The sequence below is a fragment of the Pleuronectes platessa genome, chromosome 15 (genome assembly GCF_947347685.1).
Source record: "Pleuronectes platessa chromosome 15, fPlePla1.1, whole genome shotgun sequence".
Classification (NCBI taxonomy): Eukaryota; Metazoa; Chordata; class Actinopteri; order Pleuronectiformes; family Pleuronectidae; genus Pleuronectes; species Pleuronectes platessa.
Genome location: NC_070640.1, coordinates 322,306 through 349,732, shown reverse-complemented (window position 1 = coordinate 349,732; position 27,427 = coordinate 322,306). Strand labels below are relative to the sequence as shown.

Genomic DNA, 27,427 nt, shown 5'->3' with positions numbered 1-27,427 from the left:
GTCACAACACTCGGTTCAGGGTCTGTGCTACTGAGCCTTCTGGGGTTTCACTCTTTCACAAAGGTCATGTGATCCCACTGGTTCGTCTATATAGATCTTATAAATCAATGATGTCTTTCTATCATCTATCAAATTCAACGTGTCACCAGCATCGGCTTCAACGTGAAACGCTGCCTTGTTTCCCTTGTAGCTTAAATGTCCTTCTAACTGTTCCTGTGGTCTGAACCGTCCACATGTCCACTGGATCCGTTCTGTCCCCTCACACCTTCTGCTCGTCCCTCCTCTGGTTGTCCTGCTCTGGTCCTTCTCCCCCTGACTCTTCAGTTTCTAAACGTGTCCGTGTCACTGCTCAGCGGACAGACCAGACTCAGTGTCCTTCAGCACATCGACAACGCCGTGGGTTCGATACCCTCTTGGGTCCCAACACCTCCTATATGCAACACATTTAGAAAATAAAAGGCAGTGGACAAAGTTGTTTTAATGTGAAAGATTTAATGAGTGATAAATCATTTGACAAATGTTCACGGCCACACAAACAGGAAATACAACAAGTAGTAACTGGGATCAGTTTGACACACTGATCATTACAAACACTGCACTCAAAGGGAATCATGAGGTTAGCATGGGTTCGAGTTCTGTTCCTTCTTTCAGCCCAATCCTCTGTTTGAGGGACTTTTAAAAAGAAATATTCACAACTGACACGTTTGGTATACACACAAGTAACAATTAGTTGCCACAATATTCATAGATGACATACATTCATCAAATTGAATCTCCGAACCTCAGATGCTGATTCCAGCCTCTCCGGTTGGAGGATACAGAAATCATAACATTTCAGCAGAGTTGTTCATAATAATTAATATGAATGTGATTGATGTAAAAAGTCTGGCATGTAGTTGGCAAAAAACGCACACGCAAAACACATAACATTTTTAAAATTGTGACATTTGTGTTTGTGTTCAGTTGTAAGACAAAGTGTGTTGCTGTAGATCAGGTCAGTGTTGTTATCATGTAAACAGATGTAAACCAGTCTGGGTTCTGTAAAGCTCACTGCATCACTTCTTCTCTTCGTTAGAACATTCATCTGAAAACAGTTTCCTTCAAACAAAATACTGAAACCAGGTTCTCGTGAATCCAGCTGAGATAAGTCCTTAAATATAAATCGGACCAAGTCGGCAGGACTTGTGTGTCCAGCTGCATGAAGCTGCATAGAAATAGATGTGTGTAGCATGTTGTGTGGTTGAAATACATAGATCTACCTAGCTCAGTCCCATGTTCTGTTATATAGGGAACAAAGATGTTGAAATGAAAATGCAAATAAAATACTATTAATGTGCTGCATCAGTTTTCTGTAGATTCATCAAAACAGTGACGGTTTTTTTTCCTGATTCTCAGGAAACATTTATGTTGTTTGGATCATAATCACTAATAATTTGTTTCATTTATTATGACAACTTGACAGAAACATATCTAACGTAAAGGAAACAGATCTTTGCTCTTCTCAGTTGCATCAGGTCATGTGACTCCTATGGATAATACATTAGAAGATCTTTAGAGCTACTGGGAAATATCGAGTGCACAGTGGGTTAGCTTCTGAGATCTGAAACCTGAAGTTTATGCTTTAATAGGAAACTCATGTTGGACGAGATTTCTTTAGAAGCTTTAAAATGATGCGATTTGACTTGTTTAGTCTGGATTGAGCCTTGAAGCTCATGAACTAACAAACCACCAGTGGAAATGAGGAGTGTTACATTGAAGGAGCAAATCATTAGATCTACGACTAACTTCTCCTCTTGTGATTCTTTGAAGCTCGCTCTCTATCAGATGGCTTTTCCCAGGATGAGGATACTCATGAAGAAGACCATGATGAAGAACAGCCACATGAAGAACCTATCCAGGACCTTGGCGACCTTCCTCCATTCCCCGATGCGCAGCTGTGCCGCTCGCTGGTCCTGGTATGAGTTGGCGATGTACTCGACGTTCTTGCACAGTCCCTGGTGCTGGCAGATACACTTCACCAAGATCTCCCTCCTGTTCTTCAGGACTTCACCTCCTTTCTGTTCCTCCACAAGATCTTCTTCTCCACACAAATGGTTTTTCTCATCTCCTTGCTCTTCTCCACCACCAGCAGCTCCTTCCTCCTTCGAGTGGTCGATGGTCACCAGCAGATCCTCCTTCCAGGCCTTCTGGTTGGTCAAATCCTGTCTCACCTTCGAAGACTCCCCTGACCCGCCCTCCTCCCCCCTCCCTCCCCAGGCCTGTCCGTTCACATCCCAGTTTGCTCCTCTGTTATTCCCATTGGCTGATGGGGCCTCGGACTCGTCCTGGGACAGAGGTTGTTTGTTGGATGAAGTCCGACCGAAACAGTTCTCTCCGACCTCAGAGACGAAGCAGATGCGGGCGAGGTGGTTGAGGATGAAGCGCTCGGCCCACGGTGGGACGGGACGCGCCTCCGGACCACAGTGGTGAATGTTCATGATGAAGATGGTGAGAGCTGTGGAAGCAGTCACCATCGTCATGGTCGCTATGTAGTATTTTCCTGTTGAAAAAGGAAAGTGAAGATCGTTTAGAGGGACGAACATTCTTCACAGGAGTAATTACCAGATTATAAAATGTTGTGTGTCTCTAAGTGAGGAGAGAGGCCAGGCGGCAGGGGCTAGCTGGCTAGCTGGCTAGCTGGCTAGCATGCTAACTCCAGTAGAAGCGAAGCGGTAAGAGAAATGAAAGATAAACAAGATAAACAAGAGTAACGTTTACATCTCATCTCTTTCCAATTATATGATATTAGCCATTAGCAAAATCTTCCTGGTTTATTTATCATATAGCATTCTATTGAGTGATTTGGTGTGTGAACGTAATAAATATTTGATTTGGGATGAATACGTGATTGGTTTGTATCTAAGCTGCTTCAGGTTTTAAAACCCACGTCCACTGGATATGTATTTCCATTTGACTTTCACTGCAAAGAACAATTTCCTCCATGTGATCACATTAAACCTCAGTTGAACAAACAAATATCACAGACACCTTCAGTTCAGCAGTTTGACTTGATTTTAATGTGACATGAAAAATCATTTCACAAAGAATAACAGTCATCGTTTCAAAATAAAAGACTCCGGTGGTTTTCGTTTCGATTATGACACACTAACCCATCTCCATGGTATTTGTGTGGTCATAGTTTGTAGTGGGTCGATTTGTTCTGAGTAATAAAATGTGTATTTGTCAGTTCTAACAAATCAATCTTTGAATAATCCTGGTGTTGGATTACGTGGAATATTTCATTCATAAATCACCAGTTTGATTGTAAATGATCAAATGCTGTTTGGAGGAGACTCAGGCTTTAGGTGAACCAGGGGGGGGGGGGGGGGGGCTGTTTGCCAATCACCTCTCCTCCTGCTTATTATTTTACATTACATTTCATTTAGCTGACGCTTTTATCCAAAGCGATTCACAATATTTCTCCTTTGCATCACTGGAGCTTTCTATAACCATCACTGCTCCTCATGTCCCCCTTTTGTTTCACTTTGCACCAGAGAGAGAATCATGCTCATATCTCGTCCTTTTTCACATTACATATAATTTAGTGCTTATTGTAATGACATGAACTTAGATGATCTCAGTCTCTGTGATCTTCCTGTAGCAGTAGAAGAATGTGACCCGTCAATCTCACTCAGTAGAGCTCACACCTCTGCAAAGGCCCAACCCTTCCCTTAAGTATTTTTTTTTATCAAGATCCATGATTCATTCTCATAAGGTAAATGTCTAAAACATCCTGTTTCACAACGGTAAAGAAAGATGTGATCCTCCAGCCAAGTTCCTATAAACAGTTCACATTACTATTCTTTATCTAATGATTATCAATGACAAGTAGGAAATCCAATGTCCTCATCGATCTGAGTTGAAGTTCTGGAGTAAATATTTTGTCAATTATTTATTCTGTTTTTTACTCTGGAGTATAACTGCGTCAACTGGAGGTTCTGTATCGGACAGATGACCAGAGGGGCGGAGTTTCTCCCACAGTCACTATTGCAGGGATTGAAGAAGACGAAGAGTTTGTCAGTGAAGGAGCAGCCGGTGAAGGAGTAGAGGACGGCAGCTGTGTCCACATCGTACAGAGACACCAGACCGTCTTCATAGTCAACAAACACCCCCACCTTCTTGGGCACAGACTTCAGACGGAGACAGACGCGAGATTCAGCGAAAGCTTTGTACTCGTTTCCGTTCCTCAAAGACACGGTCCAGTAACCGTTCAGAGGACTCAGTGTGATCTGTCCCTTCCTGTCCACCGACTCACTGGCTACTCCTAAGTCCCACTTCGTCTTCCCCTCAACCAGAACCTCAAAGTAAAATCTTCCTGACGAAAAACTGTTCTTACTTAAGACACTGGCATAATACGAAAATCTCTTGGGGTTGTCGGGGAGATTCTTGTTAAGTTCACCGAACGTCACCTGTTTCCTGTCGTCAGACACGAGGAGCCAGGGGTTAGCTGTCTCAGGATCTAGTGTCACATTGGTTGCATACTGCTGGACCCTCTTCAGCTCTGCCTCAAAGAAGACCTGCATCTCTTTATTGAGCGCCTCTTCCAGCTCAGCCACCGCCGCTGCCACAGTCCCTTTATATGATGGCTGACGGATACTAACTCCTGTCCAGTCTTTGGCCTCCTTTAAGGACGAGAAGGTTTGGAGGAATTGGAAGTGGTCTTCAGAACACGAGAGCTGCTTCAGCTCCTCACTTTTCTTCTTCAGGTCAAACATCTCCTGCTCCAGGTCTGCAACCAAGCCTTTGGTCTGCTTCTCTATTGGTCGGTGTTTGTTATCGATCGTCTCAATGAACTCAGCCAGGCTTCGGTCGATGGGTTCCTTCAGAGCAGCAAAGACCTGAAGACCTTGTTCCTTCTCTGTGTTTGCACTTTCATTGCTGACCTCCACCGAGTGTTTGAGCTGCCCGATCATCACCTCTCTCTTCTGGATCATCTGCTGAATCTCAGCCTCTTTCTCGTCCAGTTCATTCTTTTTCTCTTGGTATTCTGTTTTCACGGGGACGACATTGTGTGTCTTGTGATCTAAAACCATGCAGAGCATGCAGACACACATCTGGTCGATCTTGCAGTAGAGCTCCAGAGGTTTATCGTGTTTCATGCACATCCGAACCTGCAAATTTCCCACAGGATGGATTAGCTGATGTTTTTTCAGACCTAACACAGTCAGGTGCGGCTCCAGGTGAGTTCCACAGTAGGAGGCCAGACACACCAGGCAGGACTTCAAGGCTCCCAGTTTGGTTCCAGTGCAGACGTCACAGGAAACCTCCTCTGCTGCTACACGGGTTGGCTCTGGTTGGGTTTGTCTGAACTGAGCGGCCATCTGAGAGATCAGAGTATTGACCCGCAGCTCCGGTCTGCTGTAGAAAACCTCCTTACACATCGGACACCTGCACGGGGTGTTGACAGCCCAGTGCTGAGTGATGCAGCTCTTACAGAAGTTGTGCCCACATGGGGTGGCCACTGGGTCAGTGAGCACATCCAGACAGATGGGGCACACAAACTGGTCTTGACTCAGTCGGTAGCTGGAAGCAGCCATGTGCACACGCTGAGAACAAAAATCAAAGTGTGAAAAACAAAACCTTTATCAGTTCTGTGTTACTGTGCAGTGGAGCGTGAGCAGAGCTTGTGTTAATGCTCCCAGCTGAGCTGTGTACTCACCGGGTTCTGTGCTGTTGAGAGGATCTTCTTTGTTAAATAACTTCTCTAAGTACTTCGGAGAAGAGCGACTGATCTGGACCTGTCGTCTGTGGAATGAGGCTTCGCCGCTCTCTGCTCTGGCTCGGCTCTAACCGGAACTCTCACCAGGTTATGTTGCATTTCTGGTTTGGGATTTTTTCACAGTGACACATGTTTGGCACAGTTTGTAACTGGAGTTATTCTTCAGAGCAGCCATCAGCCCCGGCAGTTATAGGTCAATGGAGAGCTCATTGTCTTTGGATCCATCGGCCACGACACGTCATGTCGGGATCAAAGTTTCCAAAGTGATACTAATAAAGCTGGATGGTTTTCTTCAGTGGTTCTTTAAAGCACTGACATGTTCTGCTTTGGCTCTAATGTTAGAGTCAGAACGAGCTGAGCGAACAGAACAAGTTTGACAGGAAGTCACAAAGTTCCTCTGATGTGATTCACCTGCACTGCTCTCTGTTGTTTGAGGATTTGCTTCTCAGGCTCGAAATCAGTGTTGTCATTTGTTGACTTGTTTAATAAAAAGTGAACATAATGAATAAACTTTTTTACCATGAGTCCATTATGACATGAAAGCATTGGGACTCTCTTTGCGTCCTGACACGACACATGTAAAATAAATGATTCACAAAAATCTGTTGTCTACTGATCACGCGATATCTTCTCGTTTGAGATTCCAAAGAAGTTGGTCCAGCTCCAACAGAACTTCTTCAGGTCCCTCTCACCTGCTCCATTTAGAAAGTCAATAACATTTGAAGAACTGTAACAAAGCTTCCCTGAGTCTGCTCACCTATCAGTGGGACGCTCTCGGAGGGCGGCATGCTCTCAGCCACCAGCAACTGAAACACAGTGAGGGCCAGCAGCACCGTGACGCCCAGGGAAACCTTTTCACCCGAGTCAGCGGGCAGGTAGAAGCCCAGCGGAGCCAGAAAGGAGATCATCATGCAGGGGATGAGGAGGTTGAAGATGTAGAAGGACGCCCGTCTCTTCAGGTGGAGAGTGAAGGTGATGTCCGGGTACGGATCCGAACAGCAGCCGTACAGGATGACGTTCTTCTTGGCTGGCATCCCAAGAACCTGGTTGTGAAAAGGAAATATTTTAGATTTTGTCAAAGAACTCTTGAACACGTTGTGAACACATGGGAACAACTGACCTCCCACTCAACGTTGGAGACAAAGTCGGACAGGTCAGCACTGTCCAGGGCATTGGACAAGTCCATCTGGTTTCCATTGTAAGTCCAGGAGCCGAAGGTCAAGTGACACTCCTGCAAATCGAAGGGGAAGAAGGCCACGTCGACGGAGCAGGAGCTTTTCGTGATGGCCGGCTGGTCCCACATCACCTGACCATCGTGACGGAGAACTACGTTGGTTTCCATGGAGCTGGAGAATTCATCGTCCGCACTGTGGAGGAGAAAGTTGAGGAGGTGAATAGAGGACAAGGGGTCAGTCTGTGTAGCTGTGAGTGTTCATCGAGGACACACCCACCTGTTGTACAGAACAATATCTGGTCTCCATACGTAGCTGCTGGGAATGCGGATGGTGTCGAGACCGTCGTAGTCGTCCTTGTCCCAGGTGAGGTAGGCGTCCATCCACACCTGGCGTATCCACAGGTAGGTGGTCAGGATCTGGTTCCGCTCATCCTGGTGAAAGCACGGACATGTGTGTGTAACACAGATGTACACAACAGGAATACATGTGCAGTCAGGGTGTGTTACCATGTCGATGATCTGGGAGAGAGTGATCTGCAGCGTGACGTTGATGATGTGGTCGGTGTCCTCCACCGGCCGCAGGGCGTTGGTGTAGTTGGAGAAAAGGTCGTTGAGCAGCTTCTGAGCGAAGCGTCCGTGAGCAGCCCGACAAACTGCAGAGTAACAAGAGACAAATCCATGAACCTTTCTGTAGCGCCCCCTTCAGGAACAACTGCTCAGCTTCTGAAAGCCTTTGAGTGCAGCCTCAAGAGGGCGCCATCCTCTCCCTCTTTATATTTACAGCTAAATGAAACAACTGAACCAAAATGAACTGAGGCAGAATATTCCAGTTTTTTATTCAACTTTAAGTTGGGTTAAATAAATTACATTTTTGAACGTGGTCCTTTTTCTCTGCGGTGATTCTCTCTTCATCCTGAAACATCTCATGTTCCATAAAACCCACACATCCGCAAACCACAACTCCCAGTTCAATTAACCTCCCTGCCTCCTCAGGATTTACTTCTGATAATTCCACTAAATCCTGCCACAACTAATAATGAGCATGAGGATGTGAACTAAAAGGAGACGAGTGAATATTCCTCCGTCAGCCTGAACTGAAACCAACGTAATCCAGTGACTCCAGATTCATAAACAGCTCTGTTGCCAACACTAAGCTGACAGGACTTTAACAGACGGATCCATGATATGAAACGTGGATCAGTTCAGTGAGAAACAGAACATTCACTAGCTCTGAATGAATCCACACAAACACAACAGTGAAGGGACCACAATGCATTGCAGCTACAGGATGTGATGATATCCCACCACGATGACCAGTCGGAGCTGACAGGGAGAAATCAGCTGTGGAGGTTCAGGGTCCACACCAGTCGGATCGGATCATGAAGAACCAGAGGATTCACAGGTTCATATCAGATGAACATGTTGTAAGTCAGAGCAGATAAAAGTGACACAGCACACAGAGCTCCTCCGGCTCCAGTCACCATATAAGTAACTAGAATCCAGCCTGTGACTCTCAGCTGCTCTCAGTCGTCTCCATGCAGCCGTGGAAGACGTCCAGTCCCCAGAGAGACATTCTGTGAAGTCTGTTTGACTTTGTGCCTCTTAATCAAACCTGTTGTTCAGTGTTTGGCCCGAGGACACAGCAGAGCCTGGTTCTTTAGAAGGTGTGGGAGGATTCATCCAGTGGAATACCATGGAATGACCTACAACTATTTTACAAAAGATATAGATATAGAATTAGATATATCATATCAATCTGGCTCTATAGTCTGTGATGCACAAAAACTAAATTCTCACCATATATATTTATTCAGGGTCAATGCACATTAAATATTTGTGTAAATCAGGCAGTTCAGCCATCTTGGCTGATTTTCAATATAAAAACATCCAATTATCTTGTGTGTGATTAATCTGTTTAAAAGTGATGCGCTGCTTCGTGTGAACATCGAAGACAAAGACGCTTTCAGGATCTCCTCCCCCTCTGAGTCACCGTGGCTCAACAAAATACAAACTTCATCATTTATTATTTCAACTACAACATTCAACACAACATCTCTCATCATTATTCAGCCTTATGAAGAGTCTCCTTCACACAGACGCAATTATTCATTCAAATTGAAAATCAGACACATCCCCTCCAGACACTGGTTTATAGATTTGTAGTTTACATAAATTGCATTTTCAATAAAACATAAAAGATAAACTTGGTCTCATTGCTGAAACCGAACGTGCAGCCTCAGCACTGACTGAAAAGGTCAGTGACATTCTTCATTTATCCTGAAGATGTGACCTTGTGATATCTTTATGAAAAATAATCTATTTATTATACTTCTCCTTTAAGGTCGTAAAGTCAATGTTTATTTTAGTTGAACAAAATGTACAGAATGGAAAAAACAACCAAAGTAGAAATGTGTTTTTCTGTCTTAAGGCCGACGCGGCTTTTCACGCAGCTGTGTCGTAGGACTCGTTTGAATTTATGTTCCCAAAGGGTTGCCCATGTTGCAACGCAGTTCCCCGCCAGAACACTAGGCGGAGTAACGTGTTTTGTCAAAGACGACCTTAGAGACGCCTTCTTTCTTCTTCGTTGACTGTTCATTTACATCACCACTGCGGCTCCTCGTAGCCTCTTTCTGGTGGACAAATCCTCCAGTCAGTGACGGGTTATACAAGTGATCATACTTTGGGATCTCTTTTGCCAACGCTCTTCTATTTGGTCCATATTCGATCTTCTAAATCTTCCGTTGTTTCTGCCGGTGTTATGGGACATGAAACCGGAAATGCGACTCCGGAAAGGATGTAGTAAGCCGACCAATCACAGCCTTGTGGGCTGGTGAAGCTTGAGGAGCTTTGCTGTAAAGTTTAGAAATTTGGGCGACGCAAGTAAAGGGCCCGTGACAACGCAGAAGCATGCGCCGGCCTCTAGGCCTTTTGAAGAATCGCGAATCTGTGTAACGAGTGAGAAAAATGATTTTAATAAACAGCCTTGAGTCAGCAGGAAAAACTCCTGAACTCTTAACAGCAATAAAGACAAAGAGATTGATGAGTGTAAGAGGAGACGTTAGGACAAGATAAACAGAGGTATCTCCCCCCCCACACACACACACACACAGACAACCACACACACACACACAGACAACCACACACACACACACACACACACACATATACACAGACACACACACATGCTTTGCACAAAAAAGGAAGTGCACAAACCCACAGGGTTTTCAGTGACCTTCAGATAAGAACATGTAAAATAGAAACTCAGACAGAGACAGAGTGTGAGTCTGTGTGTGTCTGTGTGTGTGAGTGTGAGTGTGAGTGTTAACATCTTTTGTACTAAAATGGAAATGAACATTAGCCTCATGCTGCTTGTGAAGGATCAATGTTATTCATGACTCTTGTGATTATAACTATTGTTATTTCACGACACTTTCCTAGAGTAAGAAAACTTTAACTCAACTATTTTGCTTTGATTTTAAAAACGACTTCCTCAAGATATGAAACTAAAATATTTAAGATACAAACGCTGCCATCTTGTGGTGATGACATCAGACTCAAATATCTGTTAACATGGAGGAGGTTCATGTCCTGTCTGTTAACATGGAGGAGGTTCATGTCCTGTCTGTTAACATGGAGGAGGTTCATGTCCTGTCTGTTAACATGGAGGAGGTTCATGTCCCCTCTGTTAACATGGAGGAGGTTCATGTCCTGTCTGTTAACATGGAGGAGGTTCATGTCCTGTCTGTTAACATGGAGGAGGTTCATGTCCCCTCTGTTAACATGGAGGAGGTTCATGTCCTGTCTGTTAACATGGAGGAGGTTCATGTCCTGTCTGTTAACATGGAGGAGGTTCATGTCCTGTCTGTTAACATGGAGGAGGTTCATGTCCTGTCTGTTAACATGGAGGAGGTTCATGTCCCCTCTGTTAACATGGAGGAGGTTCATGTCCTGTCTGTTAACATGGAGGAGGTTCATGTCCTGTCTGTTAACATGGAGGAGGTTCATGTCCTGTCTGTTAACATGGAGGAGGTTCATGTCCCCTCTGTTAACATGGAGGAGGTTCATGTCCTGTCTGTTAACATGGAGGAGGTTCATGTCCTGTTTGTTAACATGGAGGAGGTTCATGTCCTGTCTGTTAACATGGAAGAGGTTCATGTCCTGTCTGTTAACATGGAGGAGGTTCATGTCCCCTCTGCTAACATGGAGGAGGTTCATGTCCTGTCTGTTAACATGAAGGAGGTTCATGTCCCCTCTGCTAACATGGAGGAGGTTCATGTCCTGTCTGTTAACATGGAGGAGGTTCATGTCCCGTCTGTTAACATGGAGGAGGTTCATGTCCTGTCTGTTAACATGGAGGAGGTTCATGTCCCGTCTGTTAACATGGAGGAGGTTCATGTCCTGTCTGTTAACATGGAGGAGGTTCATGTCCTGTCTGTTAACATGGAGGAGGTTCATGTCCCCTCTGCTAACATGGAGGAGGTTCATGTCCCCTCTGTTAACATGGAGGAGGTTCATGTCCTGTCTGTTAACATGGAGGAGGTTCATGTCCTGTCTGTTAACATGAAGGAGGTTCATGTCCCCTCTGCTAACATGGAGGAGGTTCATGTCCTGTCTGTTAACATGGAGGAGGTTCATGTCCCGTCTGTTAACATGGAGGAGGTTCATGTCCTGTCTGTTAACATGGAGGAGGTTCATGTGTTCGTCAACAGCTGAGATGACGCCAGCTGGCAAACACACACATCATGTTCCCATCACTTCTGAGGACACAACATGGACCCACAACTGACCCTGAACCACACACACACACAAATACACACACACACACACACACAAACACACACACACACACTCACACTCACACACACACACACACACACACTCACACTCACACACACTCACACACACAGACTCACTTCATCTTTGATCCACTCGTCCATCACAAAGTTCCCTGTTCTACTGCTGCTATGGTCAAAGACGTTTGTAAACACTGTCTCCTGATTGGTTGGTATCGGTGGAACCTTTAGATTCGGATGTGTTCAGCTTCACAACCTTTGGTTGGACGTTGACTGAGCGTCCGTCCCCTCGACCTGTGAAGTCTGGATTTGTCTCATCACTCAGACAAACGCTGTCAAATGGACAATGTCTTCAGCTGCTGGTTAAATGAGGAGCTGGACAGAAAAAAGAAATCAATTTTCATTTCTGTAGGATTTGATGATTCTATCGACACCAGACTGAACGAAGCCTCTTGTTGCTCAAATGAAAATGTCAAAGAATCTCTTTGTAATTTAACAGTAGTTTTAGATTGTTCCAAAAAAAAGTTTTAAAACTAATTAAACTTGTGAGGCTTTTTAAAGTTTGGCCTTAAAATTCAGTTTTTCTTCTTATTGATTCTACACTGATGCATCACTGACAGCTGTCAATCAACCCTGAGCTTTTCATCAGGCTGCAATCAAATCAAACAGAAAACGATCAGAAGTGAAACCAGAAGCAGGTCCTGGATCAGCTCAGGAATCGTCCCAAGTTCTGACAAGTGAAAATGTTCTCACCTGGAAGAAGCAGCAGCAGAGCGGCCATGGACTCGTAGCAGAGCAGCTTCATCTCTGATGAAGAGGAGGCTGATGAAGCTGCTGCTGCGACTCTGTGTTGCTGGAGTGCGCTGGTCTGTGAGGTATGAGGAGCGATTAGTGCCACACTCAGGCTGAACTAACCTGGTCACTCTTTCACACTCACTTAAAAAACTGAGGAAAATCATAACGTTACATTAAGAATTGATCTTCTCTTTAACAATATACATTTTTATAAAAAACCTTCTTTAGGTCATGTTTGACCATTAGGGGGCAGTGGAAATGAGAACGCACACTACCACGTGCTTCGCTAATCTGTAAATATTAGTTCAGGCGTTTCGTGGGGAAATGGATGAATGGTTTTATTTTAATTTCTCATTTTTTATAATTTGTAAAATATGCTATCGAGACATTTCACTTCATTTTTAAAATTTGATTGGATTCCTGTCGAATGCTCCCGACAGCTGAAAGCACGAGTCTTCACGTCTCCTCTTCCTCATACGATGAAGAGCGCAGCTCGTCTCACGACCTTCGTGTTCTTCAGCTTTTTACTGATTATTGATTAAAGCTACGACCATTTGTCTCATTTCTTTGTAACATCAACAAAAATCTGCTTTAACCTTCAACACATCAGGTGACGGCGACTTAACTCCCCCGACACCCCCCCACCCTCACCCTTCACCTGGTCTAGTTTTCAATTTCAACTCATGTGTCCATGAATTATAGAAACTGTGTCTTTACCGTCTTTGCCACCTGTTTTTGTCGTTTGACTAACGAGCTGAAATGTAGCACGGTGACATTTCAAGACGAAGCGGAGAAACGTCTCAGTGTCCATCGACCACTTTGGTCCAATCCCACGAGACAGAGGGACATTCTCTGTGTGGGGCTCAGACCCGTTGTCCATTCAGCGCCTGCTGCTCGACACACATCTCTTCTCTTCGGCCTTCTTCTTGACTTAACAACATTTTTATCATTATATGTGTATTAATTTAATTTCAATTATTTCGTTCTTTTATCTCATTTCTTTTTACTATTGATATTCTGTCTTCTTGTTGTACCTACAACTTTGTGAATCATTTTGGTCAAGTGGTTTAAATGTGCTCAATCAATCACATTTTATTAGTATAGTCTCATATTCACAGTCCCAGTTTGTCTCATCGTCTTTAACCAGGTGAGACGTCCTCTGTCCTTCAACAAGAGTCAAACTACTGAAACCTTCAACAGGTGGAGAAGGTGGAAACCTCAGAGACACATGTGAGGACCCGTCTCCAGGACGGACACAAGTCAACAGATGTCCCGTGGAACAGAGGACATCACAGAGATCAGAGTCTTTACAGCTTTGATTAGAATAAACACTTTGTAGCAGAACTGAAGATCAATGACCTGATGGATTATTATCAGTAATGGTCGAGTATCAGAGGAGAAATATTATATATCAAGCAGACTTGTTGTGATCATAGTCCACGATCAGGATCCACCACTATCAGGATCAGGATCCACCATCAGGATCAGGATCCACCACTATCAGGATCCACCATCAGGATCAGGATCCACCATCAGGATCAGGATCCTCCATCAGGATCAGGATCCACTACCACTATCAGATGCCAACACCATACAGGATCCTAACTTCAGAGATCTCTCGCGCCATCATTAGTCCAACATTTCACTTTGTCACATTTGGTTCAAGAACAAATGTCTCAGAATCAACTCAATACAATTCAATGTGACAACTTTATCAATCATCATCTTCATCATCATCGCCATCATCATCATTTGTGGTGTGGAGATGAAGACCTGGTTCATGTTTTTAACATCATATATAATATCAATATATTCAAAGAGGAACATCTGATCTGAGCAGATCTTCGATTTTTTATTTCAGACCAGTATAAAGCTCATAAATCCAGTTTGAACTTGTCCGGTTCAGAGCCCGATGGACGACTGAGCTGCAGAGTAAAATATCAGCTCTGCTCATTTCTTTAAAAGCTTCTGTTGACTGAACTTGAAAGTGACTGAAGGTTAATTGAGCTGCGTCTTTAAATCCTCCCGGAAATAAAAGTAAGAGGCTTTCAGGTGGGCAGGAAGCCGGAGCTGGACTGAGCCGGCCTCAACCAGCTGGAGACAGACTGGTGCTCTTTGTATAAATAGACCTGGATCCTCCTTCAGCTGTGGTGGGACACAACCCGACTGAGCAGGAGCCAGATGTGCGTGAAAGGCAGCAAGTTGTAGAAATGAGCTGGAGAACCAGCTGATGTGACTCTGATCTCATCCGGTGTGCATGTGTCATCTGGCCGTCTTTAAAATCAAAAAGCTCCAGCTGCAGTCAGACAGATGTTCTCCAGCTCAGTCAGACAGATGTTCTCCTGCTGCAGTCAGAGAGATGTTCTCCTGCTCAGTCAGACAGATGTTCTCCTGCTACAGTCAGACAGATGTTCTCCTGCTGCAGTCAGACAGATGTTCTCCTGCTGCAGTCAGACAGATGTTCTCCTGCTCAGTCAGACAGATGTTCTCCTGCTCAGTCAGACAGATGTTCTCCTGCTCAGTCAGACAGATGTTCTCCTGCTACAGTCAGACAGATGTTCTCCTGCTGCAGTCAGACAGATGTTCTCCTGCTCAGTCAGACAGATGTTCTCCTGCTCAGTCAGACAGATGTTCTCCAGCTGCAGTCAGACAGATGTTCTCCTGCTACAGTCAGACAGATGTTCTCCTGCTACAGTCAGACAGATGTTCTCCTGCTCAGTCAGACAGATGTTCTCCAGCTGCAGTCAGACAGATGTTCTCCAGCTCAGTCAGACAGATGTTCTCCTGCTACAGTCAGACAGATGTTCTCCTGCTACAGTCAGACAGATGTTCTCCAGCTGCAGTCAGACAGATGTTCTCCTGCTCAGTCAGACAGATGTTCTCCAGCTGCAGTCAGACAGATGTTCTCCTGCTACAGTCAGACAGATGTTCTCCTGCTACAGTCAGACAGATGTTCTCCTGCTCAGTCAGACAGATGTTCTCCTGCTACAGTCAGACAGATGTTCTCCAGCTCAGTCAGACAGATGTTCTCCAGCTCAGTCAGACAGATGTTCTCCTGCTACAGTCAGACAGATGTTCTCCTGCTACAGTCAGACAGATGTTCTCCTGCTCAGTCAGACAGATGTTCTCCAGCTGCAGTCAGACAGATGTTCTCCTGCTCAGTCAGACAGATGTTCTCCGTGAGGGTTCATTAAGGGCTCTGCATGTTACCCAAGTAAAAAATAATAAAACTTCTTATCAGCATTATTAATAATAATAATAATAATAATAAAAATGTATTTAAACTTTATTTATTTTATTGACAAACTCTTCTTCCACTTCGCTGACAAACCTGCCATAGTGACACGACCCTGCTCTCTGATTGGCTGAGCGTCCTGTCAATCGCTGATGCAGCGGCCAATGGCAGCCGTCAGCAGGCGATACAAACAGCCGCCATGTTGTGAAGCCGCTGGATGTTCCCGCCGCTGGACGCGATGAGCAGTCCGTCCTCACCCGGAGGACCCGGAGCGGACAAGGCAGGCGGAGGGAAGCCTGCCGCCTCCGGTGTGAGCTCCGTGTCCGGGTCGGACCCTGCCCCTCCTGCCGCCGCCGGGTCCCTGGTCCCGGCCGGACTGAGCCGGCTCCCCGCGGGGCTCGCGGCTCTGTTCGAATGTCCCGTGTGCTCGGACTCCGTGCTGCCGCCCATCCTGCAGTGCCAGGCCGGCCACCTGCTGTGTAACCTCTGCCGCCAGAAGCTGAGCTGCTGCCCCACCTGCCGGGGCCCGCTCACCCCGAGCATCCGCAACCTGGCCATGGAGAAGGTGGCCTCCACGCTGCCGTTCCCCTGCAAGGTGAGACCCCCGGTTCACTCCGGTTCACTCCGGTTCACACCGGTTCACTCCGGTTCACACGCACCTGAGGCCGACCAGACCCAGGCTCACCAAACCAGTCAGGCCAGTTCACATCAGGTTAACTTCCGGTTTAATTCAGAGCTCCCAGTCCTATGAAGCTCGTCACCATGGTAACTTCTGCTAAACAGCTGACCTGCTCCAGGATCAGTTGGAATCAGACAGTATATAAGCCCCGCCCACTGACCAATCACCTCCTTTGAACATGACATCATGTTCTTAGATGGACAGACACTCTTTCATTAGTCATGTGACCTCTTAGTCATGTGACCACTTAGCCTGAGTGTTGGTTGATCTTGGTCCGAGCAGCTGTGACACTGAGTGGGATCTGTTACCGACTCATTCAGGTGAGGCTCTGAGGAGGTGTGAGGAGGTGAGAGGGTCTGAGGAGGTGAGAGGGTGTGAGGAGGTGTGAGGAGGTGTGAGGAGGTGAGAGGCTCTGAGGAGGTGAGAGGCTCTGAGGCTCTGAGGAGGTGTGAGAGGCTCTGAGGAGGTGTGAGGAGGTGAGAGGCTCTGAGGAGGTGTGAGGAGGTGAGGAGGTGAGAGGCTCTGAGGCTCTGAGGAGGAGGTGAGAGGCTCTGAGGCTCTGAGGAGGTGTGAGGAGGTGACAGGCTCTGAGGAGGTGTGAGGAGGTGAGAGGCTCTGAGGAGGTGTGAGGAGGTGAGAGGCTCTGAGGAGGTGTGAGGAGGTGAGAGGGTCTGAGGAGGTGAGAGGCTCTGAGGAGGTGAGAGGCTCTGAGGAGGTGTGAGGAGGTGAGAGGCTCTGAGGAGGTGTGAGGAGGTGAGAGGGTCTGAGGAGGTGAGAGGCTCTGAGGAGGTGAGAGGCTCTGAGGAGGAGGAGGAGGAGGAGGAGGAGGAGGAGGAGGACCACCCTGTTCATTCCCTCACCCTGCCCCGACTGTGTGTGCTCTGGTGCAGCTATTTTTATGATGACCAGTTGGACCCCCCCCCCCCATGGTGTGTGTGTGTGTGTGTGTGTGTGTGTGTGTGTGTGTGTGTGTGTGTGTGTGTGTGTGTGTGTGTGTGTGTGTGTGTGTGTGTGTGTGTGTGTGTGTGTGTGTGTGTGTGTGTGTGTGTGTGTGTGTGTGTGTGTGTGTGTGTGTGTGTGTGTGTGTGTGTGTGTGGTCATCACAGAAGAAGAAAACAGTTTTTTTCTGGTGCTGCGGCAGTAGGAGAGAGAGTGGACGATCGAGGTTCAGCTGCATTACGTGTGTTTCCATCAGCAGCTGGAACGTGTTTACAGATGATTGATGATCAGTTATTGGCTCAATGTGTCACACGTGCTCCTCAAGCTGAGGTTCTGGTTCCACAGACGTACATTTACCTCCAAGTCTGACCTCACTATGAAGATAGGTTGCAGCCATACTTTCAGATTCAAGACGTTTATTTTCAGCATGATCATGATCAGGGAAGCTCCGTGTCAGTTAAAATAAAGTAGTTAAATACGTAATAAATAGTAGTTAAATACATAGAAATCATATACGTATACAAGCACAATCGTATATGATTTCATATCATTTACAATGTGGATATTTGTGTCTATTTTTTGCAAGCCACATTTGGAGATTTGTTTAAAAATATGTTAAGGGAAGACGATTAAAACACAAACTGAATGGTTAACGATTTATTCTGAAGAGAAACATCTCTGACATTAAAGTCCAACGGAAACAAAAAACTGTTGGAACGTGATTTTACTTCCATCCGTTTGTGAAGAACTGATCCAGATCGATGGATTTCATGTGTTGTTAATAATCAGACAGAAAGAATGGTGTCTTTGTGTGACTGTGTGTGTGTGTGTGTGTGTGTGTGTGTGTCAGCTGTGTGTCTTTGATGCTGTGTCCGGCCTCCTGCCTGCCTCTCCTGAGGGAGGTGGCTCAGTGGCGCTACCTGCTGGGCTGGCATCGCCACCACGGAACCGGTTCAACCACCACGGAACCGGTTCAACCACCACCACACGGCTAACGGCAAACGCTGGAACGACAACGGAAAGCTCAGCAGGGGTCAGAGGTCACGGACAGGGCCAATCGACCTGTCGGCTGCACCAAACCTCTGCCGAGCAGCCAGGTGAGTCCCGGAGGATAACGGTCTGGCGTTACTTAAACCAGATCCTGTAACCGGCCCCTGAATCGGTTCTGAGACCTTGGTTCTGAAGTCGAAGTTCTTGAACAACACAAAATCTGGCGTTTACTTTTTAAATCCTTCTTTTTCTGTGGATGAGCAGCCAGATGTCGACGCTGTGACCTCACGTCCAGATGTTCTGAAATCAGCAACATAAGAAATCGGACTAACCAGTTGAGGCTGTAAGGAACAGTGTCGCCTGTAGGGCGGCGCTAACAGGATGTTGGTTTAAAGTTTCACGTTCTGACGTCAAAAACTGACTCATGTCGTTTCTTTAAATAAAACATAGATCCATTCCGATAAGAAGCGTTTACACCTGCAACACACACACAGACAGACACATACACATATCACAGACACAAACACACACATCGTCGTCACTGCTCGTTTATTTAATTATTTAATGATAATTATTATTATTATTTTTGCCGACTGGTTGTGATCCAGGTTTTTTCAGTTGGCAGATGCATCTATAATATAACTTATGACAAGGAAATCATTTACATTTCGGTTGTTTTCTGTCGGTAGTTAATAAATCATCTGACTAGTGAGATTTGGTTGTTAATTAATTTCACAGGATCAGTTAAATAGATCAGTGTTTCCTGCAGTTCTAAATATACAAACCAATGTATCACATGTTTGATGAAATATCAGGTTTCATGGTTTAAAATACTCAACATGTCTTTGACACTGTTGACGTTTCTGCTGGAGTTTAGTGGGGGGGGGAATAGGAGCCTGACCAATCAGTGCCACAGCTGTGGCCACATCATCATGGATTGCGATTTGTGGATCTCGTGTCGGAGGTCACGGTGGTGGATCCAGTTTGATCCAGTTTGGTGGATTCTGTATCGTGTGGGCTGATCGTAGTGGTGATGACGGATCCTTTGTCACGGTGGAGTGAGATAATGGTGGTGGACCAGGACCGAGGTGGCAGCTGATGATGGATCCTAACTGGTGGCAGTGGACAATGACTGTGGACTATAGTGGATCTGGTCTGGATTATGGATCATGATCTTGCTGGCTGCTGACCACAGACTATGATGCAGCAGGACTGATTGACATATAGTATTGAAGTTATCCTTCAAGATGTTTCCCCTCATCAATGCTGCTGAAAACTTTAATCCTGATGTTTCCTTCACTTGACATCTGTTGACTTGTGTCCGTCCTGGGAGACGGGTCCTCACATGTGTCTCTGAGGTTTCTATGTATTTGTACCTGTTAAAAGGTTTTAGTAGTTTGTCCTGACTCTTGTTGAGGACAGAGGATGTCTCACCATGTTAAAGCCCTATGAGACAAACTGTGATTTGGGAATATGGGCTATAAAAATAAAAGTTTGATTGATTGATCAGTGAAGGTTTTGTCGTGACAGAAAAGAACCAATCAGCAAAAGGTTGTGAATGTCTACGTCATTGTTTCCACACATCTCAGTTTCTGTTCGTCCAGGCTCAAAGACTCATTATATATGAGGAATACACACTCACCGGCCGATTTATTAGGCACACCTGCTCAATTGCTTGTTAACACAAATAGCTAATCAGCCAATCACATGGCAGCGACTCAATGCATGTAGGCATCTGGACGTGGTGAAGGCGACTCGCTGGAGTTCAACCCGAGCATCAGATGGGGGAGAAGGGATTTAAGTGACTGAACGTGGCCTGACTGGTCTGAGTATTTCAAAAACTGCTGATCTACTGGGATTTTCACCCACAACCATCTCTAGGGTTTACAGAGGATGGTCCGAAAGAGAGAAAATATCCAGTGAGCGGCAGAAAATGCCTTGTTGATGTCAAAGGTCAGAGGAGAATGGTTGGAGATGATAGAACGGCAACAGTCACTCAAATAACCACTGGTTACATCCAAGCTCTGCAGAAGCATCTCTGAAGGCACCTCACGTGGAGCCCTGACGCAGAGGGGGGGGGGGCAGCAGAACACCACACCGGGTACTGCTGCCGGCTGAGAACAGGAAGCTGAGGATAAGATTCACACAGGCTCACCAGGACCATCGTAGAAGAAGGAAAAACGATGGCTGTTCTGATGAGTCTGGATTTCAGCTGCGACATTCAGATGGGGGGGTCAGAATTTGGCGTAAACAACATGAACGTATGGATCCATCCTGCTGTGTGCCAGCGTTCAGGCTGGTGGTGGGGGGGATATTTTCCTGGCACCTTCGTATCAATTGAGCTTCGTTTCAACGCCTCGTTGAATCTATGCTACGAAGAATTAAGTGAGTTCTGAAGGCAAACGGGAGTCCAGCCCGGGCCTAGCAAGGGGTTCCCAATAACATGGCTGGTGAGTGGATATCACGTCTGGTCTCCTCAAACACACTTTGATGGACTGACTCTGTAAATTATTCTATTTTAGTTCAAGGTGCATGTTCCGGCTTCGTTCCTCCTTTTCCTTCTAGAGCCAATCCGACGCCTCCGAGACTTCTTAGCGTGAGTTGAGCCGCTTGCAGAGTCGAGGTGATGAATGCTTGTGTGTGTTGTGAATGTGTGTGTGTCTGAAAACAGTTTCTCTGCTGCATCTTTGTCTCTCGTCTCACACCTGGTTGCATGGACCTCATTCTGCTGAATGTGACGTCTCCGCTGGTCAGATAAAGCTAACATCTTTAAAGCCATGTTAGCATCGAGGCTGCAAAGCATTTTGCTGAAGATGAAAACAAATGATCAGAAATGATGAAGCTCCTCAAGTCAGTGGTTTTTACAAAAAGGATTTAATTTATTAAAAAATCCAGCGACACCTGCAGCAGCGTCGGAGGACGATCAGAGGAGAAGCCTTGCGTAGCTAATCATCAGTCTTGTACTAGCTAAGTTAGCTAAGCTAAGTTAGGGCTGATGATCAGGAAAAAGTTTGAATGTCAGTCACACAAGACAAAACGAACGCTTAAGTAATCTATTACTGCTACTAACAACACATAAGTTACAATAACTTTCTGCTACATCGACTTTTTTAAAGATATAACTTAAGATATAGATGTAAATGTGATTTACACAAAGTTTGACAGAGGACAGAAGAGAAACTTAAAACGTGCGTTGATGAGTGAAGGTTGAGAATAAATAAGATTAGCAGCACCTTGAATCTTCCTCTTTGTACGAAAGGTGCTTCATAACTACAATAACCCGTCAGTGTTAATAAGAAATATTCATGTTTGACTCTGAGAAGTTTTGAATTCCGGGTTAACGAGCTGTTTGAATAACACACGTCCCGTCTCTGTGTCCAGTTCCTGTCGGCCGGCTGCCTGCTGTCCCTCCACCACACGGAGAAGCCCGACCACGAGGAGGTGTGCGGCTTCAGGCCGTTCACGTGTCCATGTCCCGGGGCCACCTGCAAGTGGCTGGGCTCGCTGGAGGCCGTCATGCCTCACCTGATGCACGCCCACAAGTCCATCACCACGCTGCAGGTCAGCAACACCTCTGTTTGGTCCGTGGGCAGGGTCTTTGACCTGTACTGCCGCCAGCCACCGGGGGGGCGATCCAGATGTTCTAACATCTTTCTGTCTTCCTGTCTGCAGGGGGAGGACATCGTCTTCCTGGCGACAGACATCAGTCTCCCGGGCGCCGTGGACTGGGTGATGATGCAGTCGTGTTTCAGTCACCACTTCATGCTGGTCTTGGAGAAGCAGGAGAAGTACGAGGGCCATCAGCAGTTCTTTGCCGTCGTGCTGCTGATCGGCTCCCGCAAGCAGGCCGAGAACTTTGCCTACCGCCTGGAGCTCAACGGCAACCGCCGCCGGCTCACCTGGGAGGCCACGCCCCGCTCCATCCACGACGGGGTGGCGGCCGCCATCTTGAACAGTGACTGCCTGGTGTTCGACACCTCTATCGCCCACCTGTTCGCCGACAATGGTAACCTGGGAATTAACGTCACCATCTCCATGTGCTGAGGGAGCAGCGGTATCGGCCGGCGCTGCAGGATCCAGAGCTCAGGTGGTGGGGGCCCCCCCCCCCCCCCCCCCCCCACCAGAGGGCGCTGCCCGAGCTGGACAGAGAGCGAGCTGTACCGAGTCGGGAACAAATCAACAAATTGTCCACGAGCGTCTGTCGCTCGTCTGACTCCATGTGGGCGTGTTCATGATGTGTTCGCTGTGGTCAGCAGGATCGAGGTCACGTGTTCATCAGCAGACTCTTCGTACAACATTTTTAACTTAACTTCAGTTTTTCATCGGACGAGGAAAGTCGTTCAAACTGGAAGACATGTTTGGTTGATTGACACGTTGTTGATGAAGCTCAGAGTGTGTGGATCAAACTGTATTCATACAGAAAGTCAATAGATGAAATGTTTATACATTGAATAAATTGAAAGAACAGTGTGGGAGTCTGAGGTTGCTGGTTTGAATCCCTCTGGACAGTGGCAGTGTTTGTGGGGACACTGAGCTGTGTGAAGTGAGGGAACCACTGATTCAAACCAAACTGATCAGAGAGATAAGAACAAAAACATCTTTGACAAACGTTTATTTAACGTCGACTTAGATTAGTTTGTTTAGTCCATGTCCCATCTGTTAACATGGAGGTTTATGGCCTGTACTGCAGCCAGACACCAGGGGGCGATGATGAGGATTTTGCTTCACTTTTGAATTCACCTCCGATCCCTGAAGGGTTGACTCCTCCCACCTCGCCATCACGTCTCTGTTTTGTTTTTAATCAAAATGATCAAAAGCTTCTTAATGAGTTTTAATTTCCAAACGTTAACATGTGAATGAGTTTTATAAGGTTATATACGAGCTCTGTCTTTCAGTTTGGAAGAAAAGAGTGTTTATAATTATATATAAAGGTTTAATCTATTTTTACAACCAGTGTTTTATACAATAACTTCTGTGCAATTATTTTATTGATTATTGTTCGACACAGTAAATATTACTCATTTGAACAAAAATAAAACTTCCAGGTAATAAATATTTTAGACCTTGTCCTGTTTTCTTTCCACATTTAACCGCAAAATGTAAATTAAACAGCTTTTTCATTTTATACAACTTAAATGTAATAATGGAAGCCGCTCTGCTGAGCATGTTAAAATATGACGTTTGTCCTTGAGCATCAAAAATTAATCGGTTAAGTTCAGAAGCAAATTATGAAGCTACGGACGAGTAGACATTAATGCTCCAACATTGCAATTTTCAAACCAGGTTGAAGAGAGTCAGTCACAAGTGGAAAACACTGAAGTTTGATCTGAAGAGTTTTCCCTCTCACACGATGTCCCTGTTGTCTTCACCACAGAGCGGTTTCTGATCAGAGTTTATAATAAACAGGAAACAGGATGCAGTTGTTTCAGGGTTTCACTGAAGCTGAGGTCACAGACGTGTCTGCCAGCTTCCTCTGTCCCAGCATGCACCATGCCTATCACCTTATAGGGCGCCCTCCTCAACTGTGGGGCTGCACGCTTCACCAGCAAACATAACAGAGAAACACTAAGTGAATTACATACATAAAAATAAACTTAAAAGCATCTCCTACAAGTACCTTTACCAAAGCCGTTTGAAAAGGTCAAATATATTTATTACAATTCTGCTTGAAAATGTTAGAATCTGGGATTTGAAATAGTTTAGTCTCTGTGCAGCAGCTGGAATCGACCCGTATATGAAAGGTGCTTTAGAAATAGATTTGCTTTTCTCTGACTCAAAATGTTAGTTAAACATCTTTAAAGCATTTTCTTCAGATTTTCAGTTTATCACGTTGATTCATTTTACATAAACCTGTTCGACCAATGAGACGCAGCCGCGGGAACAGAAACAAGCAGGAGTCACTTCTGAACCGAACTGGAACACAGGGGAGCCCCCCCGAACACCTGATTAGAATATTCTATGTACAATAAAATTATTGTAATAGTTTGAACAGAAATAAAATGTCTGAACTCGAGTCAAAAGGTTTTATTAGAAAATTTAATCTCATCTCATTCAAGAAAATTGTTCTAAACTGAAGGAAACAAACGAAAAAGAAACAGATTTGTTTGTTTCCTTCAGTTTAGAACAATTTTCTTGTTGGATTAAATTTTCTAACAAAAGGTTTTATTAGAAAATTTAATCCAACAAGAAAATTGTTCTAAACTGAAGGAAACAAACAAATCTGTTTCTTTTTCCGTCACTGTCTCTCTCTCTTCACCATCTGTCTTCTATCATCGTCTGTCTCTTCTGCTGTCTCTGTCCCGGTCTGTCTCTTTCCTTGGCTCACCAGCTCTGTCCGTCTGTCTCTCTCTCCTGTTGTCTCTGTCTCCCTCTCTCCTGTTGTCTCTGTCTCCCTCTCTTCTGTCGTCTCTGTCTGTCTCCCTTCGTCTGTCTCCCTCTCTCTCTCTTCTGTCGTCTCTGTCTGTCTCCCTTTGTCTGTCTCCCTCTCTCTCTCTTTTGTAGTCTCTGTCCGTCTCCCTTCGTCTGTCTCCCTCTCTTCTGTTGTCTCTGTCTCCCTCTCTTCTGTCGTCTCTGTCTGTCTCCCTTCGTCTGTCTCCCTCTCTCTCTCTTCTGTCGTCTCTGTCTGTCTCCCTTTGTCTGTCTCCCTCTCTCTCTCTTTTGTAGTCTCTGTCCGTCTCCCTTTGTCTGTCTTCCTCTCTCTCTCTTTTGTAGTCTCTGTCCGTCTCCCTTCGTCTGTCTTCCTCTCTTCTGTTGTCTCTGTCTGTCTCTCTTTGCCTGTCTTCCTCTCTCTCTCCTTCCCTCTCATGATTTCTCCTCCTCTCTGCCTCCTCCCCCCCTCTCTGTCCATTCAGTTGTCCTCCTGGCGGCGCCCCCCTCTGGTTGTACTTGTCGTAGGCATTGTCCTCCTTTTCCTCTTTGACTCTGACAGCGGGAGGAGTACGATGAAGAGGAGGCGAGGCAGAGGAGGACACTCCGCCCCCTCTCTCCTGCTCTGCCTTCTTCTTCTTCTTTTTCTTCTTCTCTTTCTTCTTCTCTTTCTTGTCTGAGGCAGAAAACAGAGGGAGGTGAGTATGGATTTGTTTGTCAGGAGGATTAAAGACGTCCTCACCTTTCTTCAGCTTCTTCACAGGGATGACGTACTGCTCGTCTTCCTCGGAGGAAGAGGAGGAAGAGGAGGTCGACCTGGTGGCTTTGGGAGCACAGCCCTCGTCCCTCAGATTCTTGGTGATGTCATCGATGTCCTCGAAGTCTTTGGGAGGACGATAGTCTTTAACGTGATCCACACGAATGGTCCGACCTTTAATCTGAAACATGAACAGGTGCAACTTAGAAATATGACCCCTCCTTAAGGTTATGCCAAATCGTTTGATCGCCCCCTGGTGGCTGGCTGCAGTAGAAGTCATAAACCCTCCTCCTCCATGACAGCAGAGGGGACATGGACCAAACTAAGAAATCACAGTGGACGTTAACTGAGTGCCTCTCAGAGACAGCCGCTGGTTTCTGATCGGTCTCGTCACCTTGATGCCGTTGAAGTTGTCCACAGCGAGGATGGTGCTGCGCTGGTCCTCGTAGCAGATGAAGCAGAAACCTTTGGACTTCCCCGTCTTCTTGTCCCTCACCAGGTTGATGTTGACCACCTCTCCGTACCTGACAGGTCGTCATGGGAACAGAGTCAGTCCTCACGTCGTGTTCGTTGAGTAACGTGAGATAAAGAGAACGAGCTACGTACTGAGAGAACACGCAGATGATGTCACCTTCAGTCAGCTCGAACGGAAATCCTCCTGCACCAAACAAAACGCTGCTTCAGTAAACAGACCACGTGCAGCTCCTGACTCCACCACAAGGGGGCGACTCACCTACAAAGATCCAGGCGCTGTCTTTATACTCCGTGTGCCAGGACACCGACTCCTTCACGCCGAGGTCCGCCTCCCGCTCGTTCAGCTCGTTGATGAGCTTCACCTTCGTCAGCGGACTGAAACAGACATCGTGATGATTCTTTAGAAGAGATCGCAACTTCGTTTACACAAACGTAAACAAAGATGGAGACGAAAGTAAAGCTAAATCATCTTTATCGCCTCCTGGTGGCTGGCAGCAGTTTGTCCCCTACATGCATCGTAAGCTAATAGCTGTTTTTATTCATACTTAGTGTTTGTCATTATTTATGAAAGAACTGAATATTGTGAATATTTGAATCTACAATGTGAGAACGACTTGAAACCGGAGTCAGACTCAGATTAGAACCAAATGTAGATTGAGACCTGCACATCTTGGAGCTACATTAGAATCTAACACGTTTCAAATGCAAGATTCATTTTAACTCAAAGATCAAATCAACTGATTCTAATGAAACGTTTCAATTGACCGGGAAGCGACCGCGAGGATCGAACCCAGGACAACAACAGAGAGTTCAAACATCTGAAGCTGCTGTTTCCTGTTCAGGAGCCAACGAGGGCTCGTTTCATTCAGCGTGTGAACAGCGACGTGACCGGACGAGGGTTCTGAGCCGGGTACTGGACCGGGTTCTGAGCCGGGTACTGGACCGGGAACTGGACCGGGTTCTGAACCGGGTTCAGCGGCGGCTGCGCGGGTAGCGGTTAGCATCGGTCCACCGGTTAGCACCGAGAACACAATGAAACGGTTATTAAGTGAAATAATCACGTGGAAGAACCGTTCACTTACTTCATGTTGAGTTAACGGCAGGGATGTGACGTCACGTGTCTAGGTTTCGAGGTGTGTGTCGAGTGATCAGGAAGATTTTGGTGAAGAGCCTATTGAGGCGCGTGGTGATGACGTTCGAAGCCTCGCTGGCCGGCCGAACCACGTGACTGATTCCGGAAATGGTTCGCGGGTTTGGTGTGAGAATCAAAATAAAAGGGGCCGCGAGACGCAGCACTGTGGAGAAGCAGTTATTTTAAATATGAATAAATTGTTATCCCTGTTGTACGTGTTACATGTTGTCACTACACACACAAGCACAGTGACAATCCGCTTTCCCGTTCGACCCCTCCATTGTATCATTACGTCATGTAGCTGACGCTTTTGTCCAAAGCACTTACAATTATTA

General features: G+C 46.0%; 4 protein-coding genes and 1 long non-coding RNA gene across 5 annotated transcripts; 1 reads left to right on the top strand and 4 right to left on the bottom strand.

Moving 5' to 3' along the window:
- Window positions 1–531: 531 nt before the first annotated feature.
- On the bottom strand, window positions 532–12,530 carry LOC128457336 (neuronal acetylcholine receptor subunit alpha-10). The gene is made up of 6 exons (XM_053441986.1): window positions 12,479–12,530; window positions 7,440–7,585; window positions 7,210–7,364; window positions 6,879–7,125; window positions 6,516–6,801; window positions 532–2,539 (listed from the first exon to the last, which is right to left on the bottom strand). The coding sequence occupies exons 1-6, from the start codon at window positions 12,528–12,530 to the stop codon at window positions 1,821–1,823; spliced, it is 1,605 nt and encodes a 534-aa protein (XP_053297961.1). The 3' UTR covers window positions 532–1,820.
- Window positions 3,034–6,111, bottom strand: LOC128457335 (E3 ubiquitin-protein ligase TRIM39). Its single transcript, XM_053441985.1, has 2 exons — window positions 5,699–6,111; window positions 3,034–5,585 (listed from the first exon to the last, which is right to left on the bottom strand). Exon 2 carries the CDS (start codon window positions 5,574–5,576, stop codon window positions 3,924–3,926), a length of 1,653 nt encoding a protein of 550 aa, XP_053297960.1. The 5' UTR covers window positions 5,577–5,585; window positions 5,699–6,111; the 3' UTR covers window positions 3,034–3,923.
- A 1,828-nt stretch (window positions 12,531–14,358) lies between the features above and the next one.
- LOC128457334 (uncharacterized) lies at window positions 14,359–15,979 on the bottom strand. The gene is made up of 2 exons (XR_008341919.1): window positions 15,852–15,979; window positions 14,359–15,719 (listed from the first exon to the last, which is right to left on the bottom strand). It is a non-coding gene; the product is annotated as an uncharacterized LOC128457334 (long non-coding RNA).
- A 14-nt stretch (window positions 15,980–15,993) lies between these two features.
- On the top strand, window positions 15,994–22,407 carry siah2l (seven in absentia homolog 2 (Drosophila)-like). The gene is made up of 3 exons (XM_053441984.1): window positions 15,994–16,350; window positions 21,745–21,924; window positions 22,036–22,407. The coding sequence occupies exons 1-3, from the start codon at window positions 15,994–15,996 to the stop codon at window positions 22,405–22,407; spliced, it is 909 nt and encodes a 302-aa protein (XP_053297959.1).
- Window positions 22,408–24,372: 1,965 nt separating this feature from the next.
- On the bottom strand, window positions 24,373–27,181 carry rbmx2 (RNA binding motif protein X-linked 2). The gene is made up of 6 exons (XM_053441863.1): window positions 27,043–27,181; window positions 26,220–26,335; window positions 26,093–26,144; window positions 25,881–26,010; window positions 25,472–25,667; window positions 24,373–25,405 (listed from the first exon to the last, which is right to left on the bottom strand). Exons 1-6 carry the CDS (start codon window positions 27,045–27,047, stop codon window positions 24,633–24,635), a joined length of 1,272 nt encoding a protein of 423 aa, XP_053297838.1. The 5' UTR covers window positions 27,048–27,181; the 3' UTR covers window positions 24,373–24,632.
- Between the last annotated feature and the right edge of the window lie 246 nt (window positions 27,182–27,427).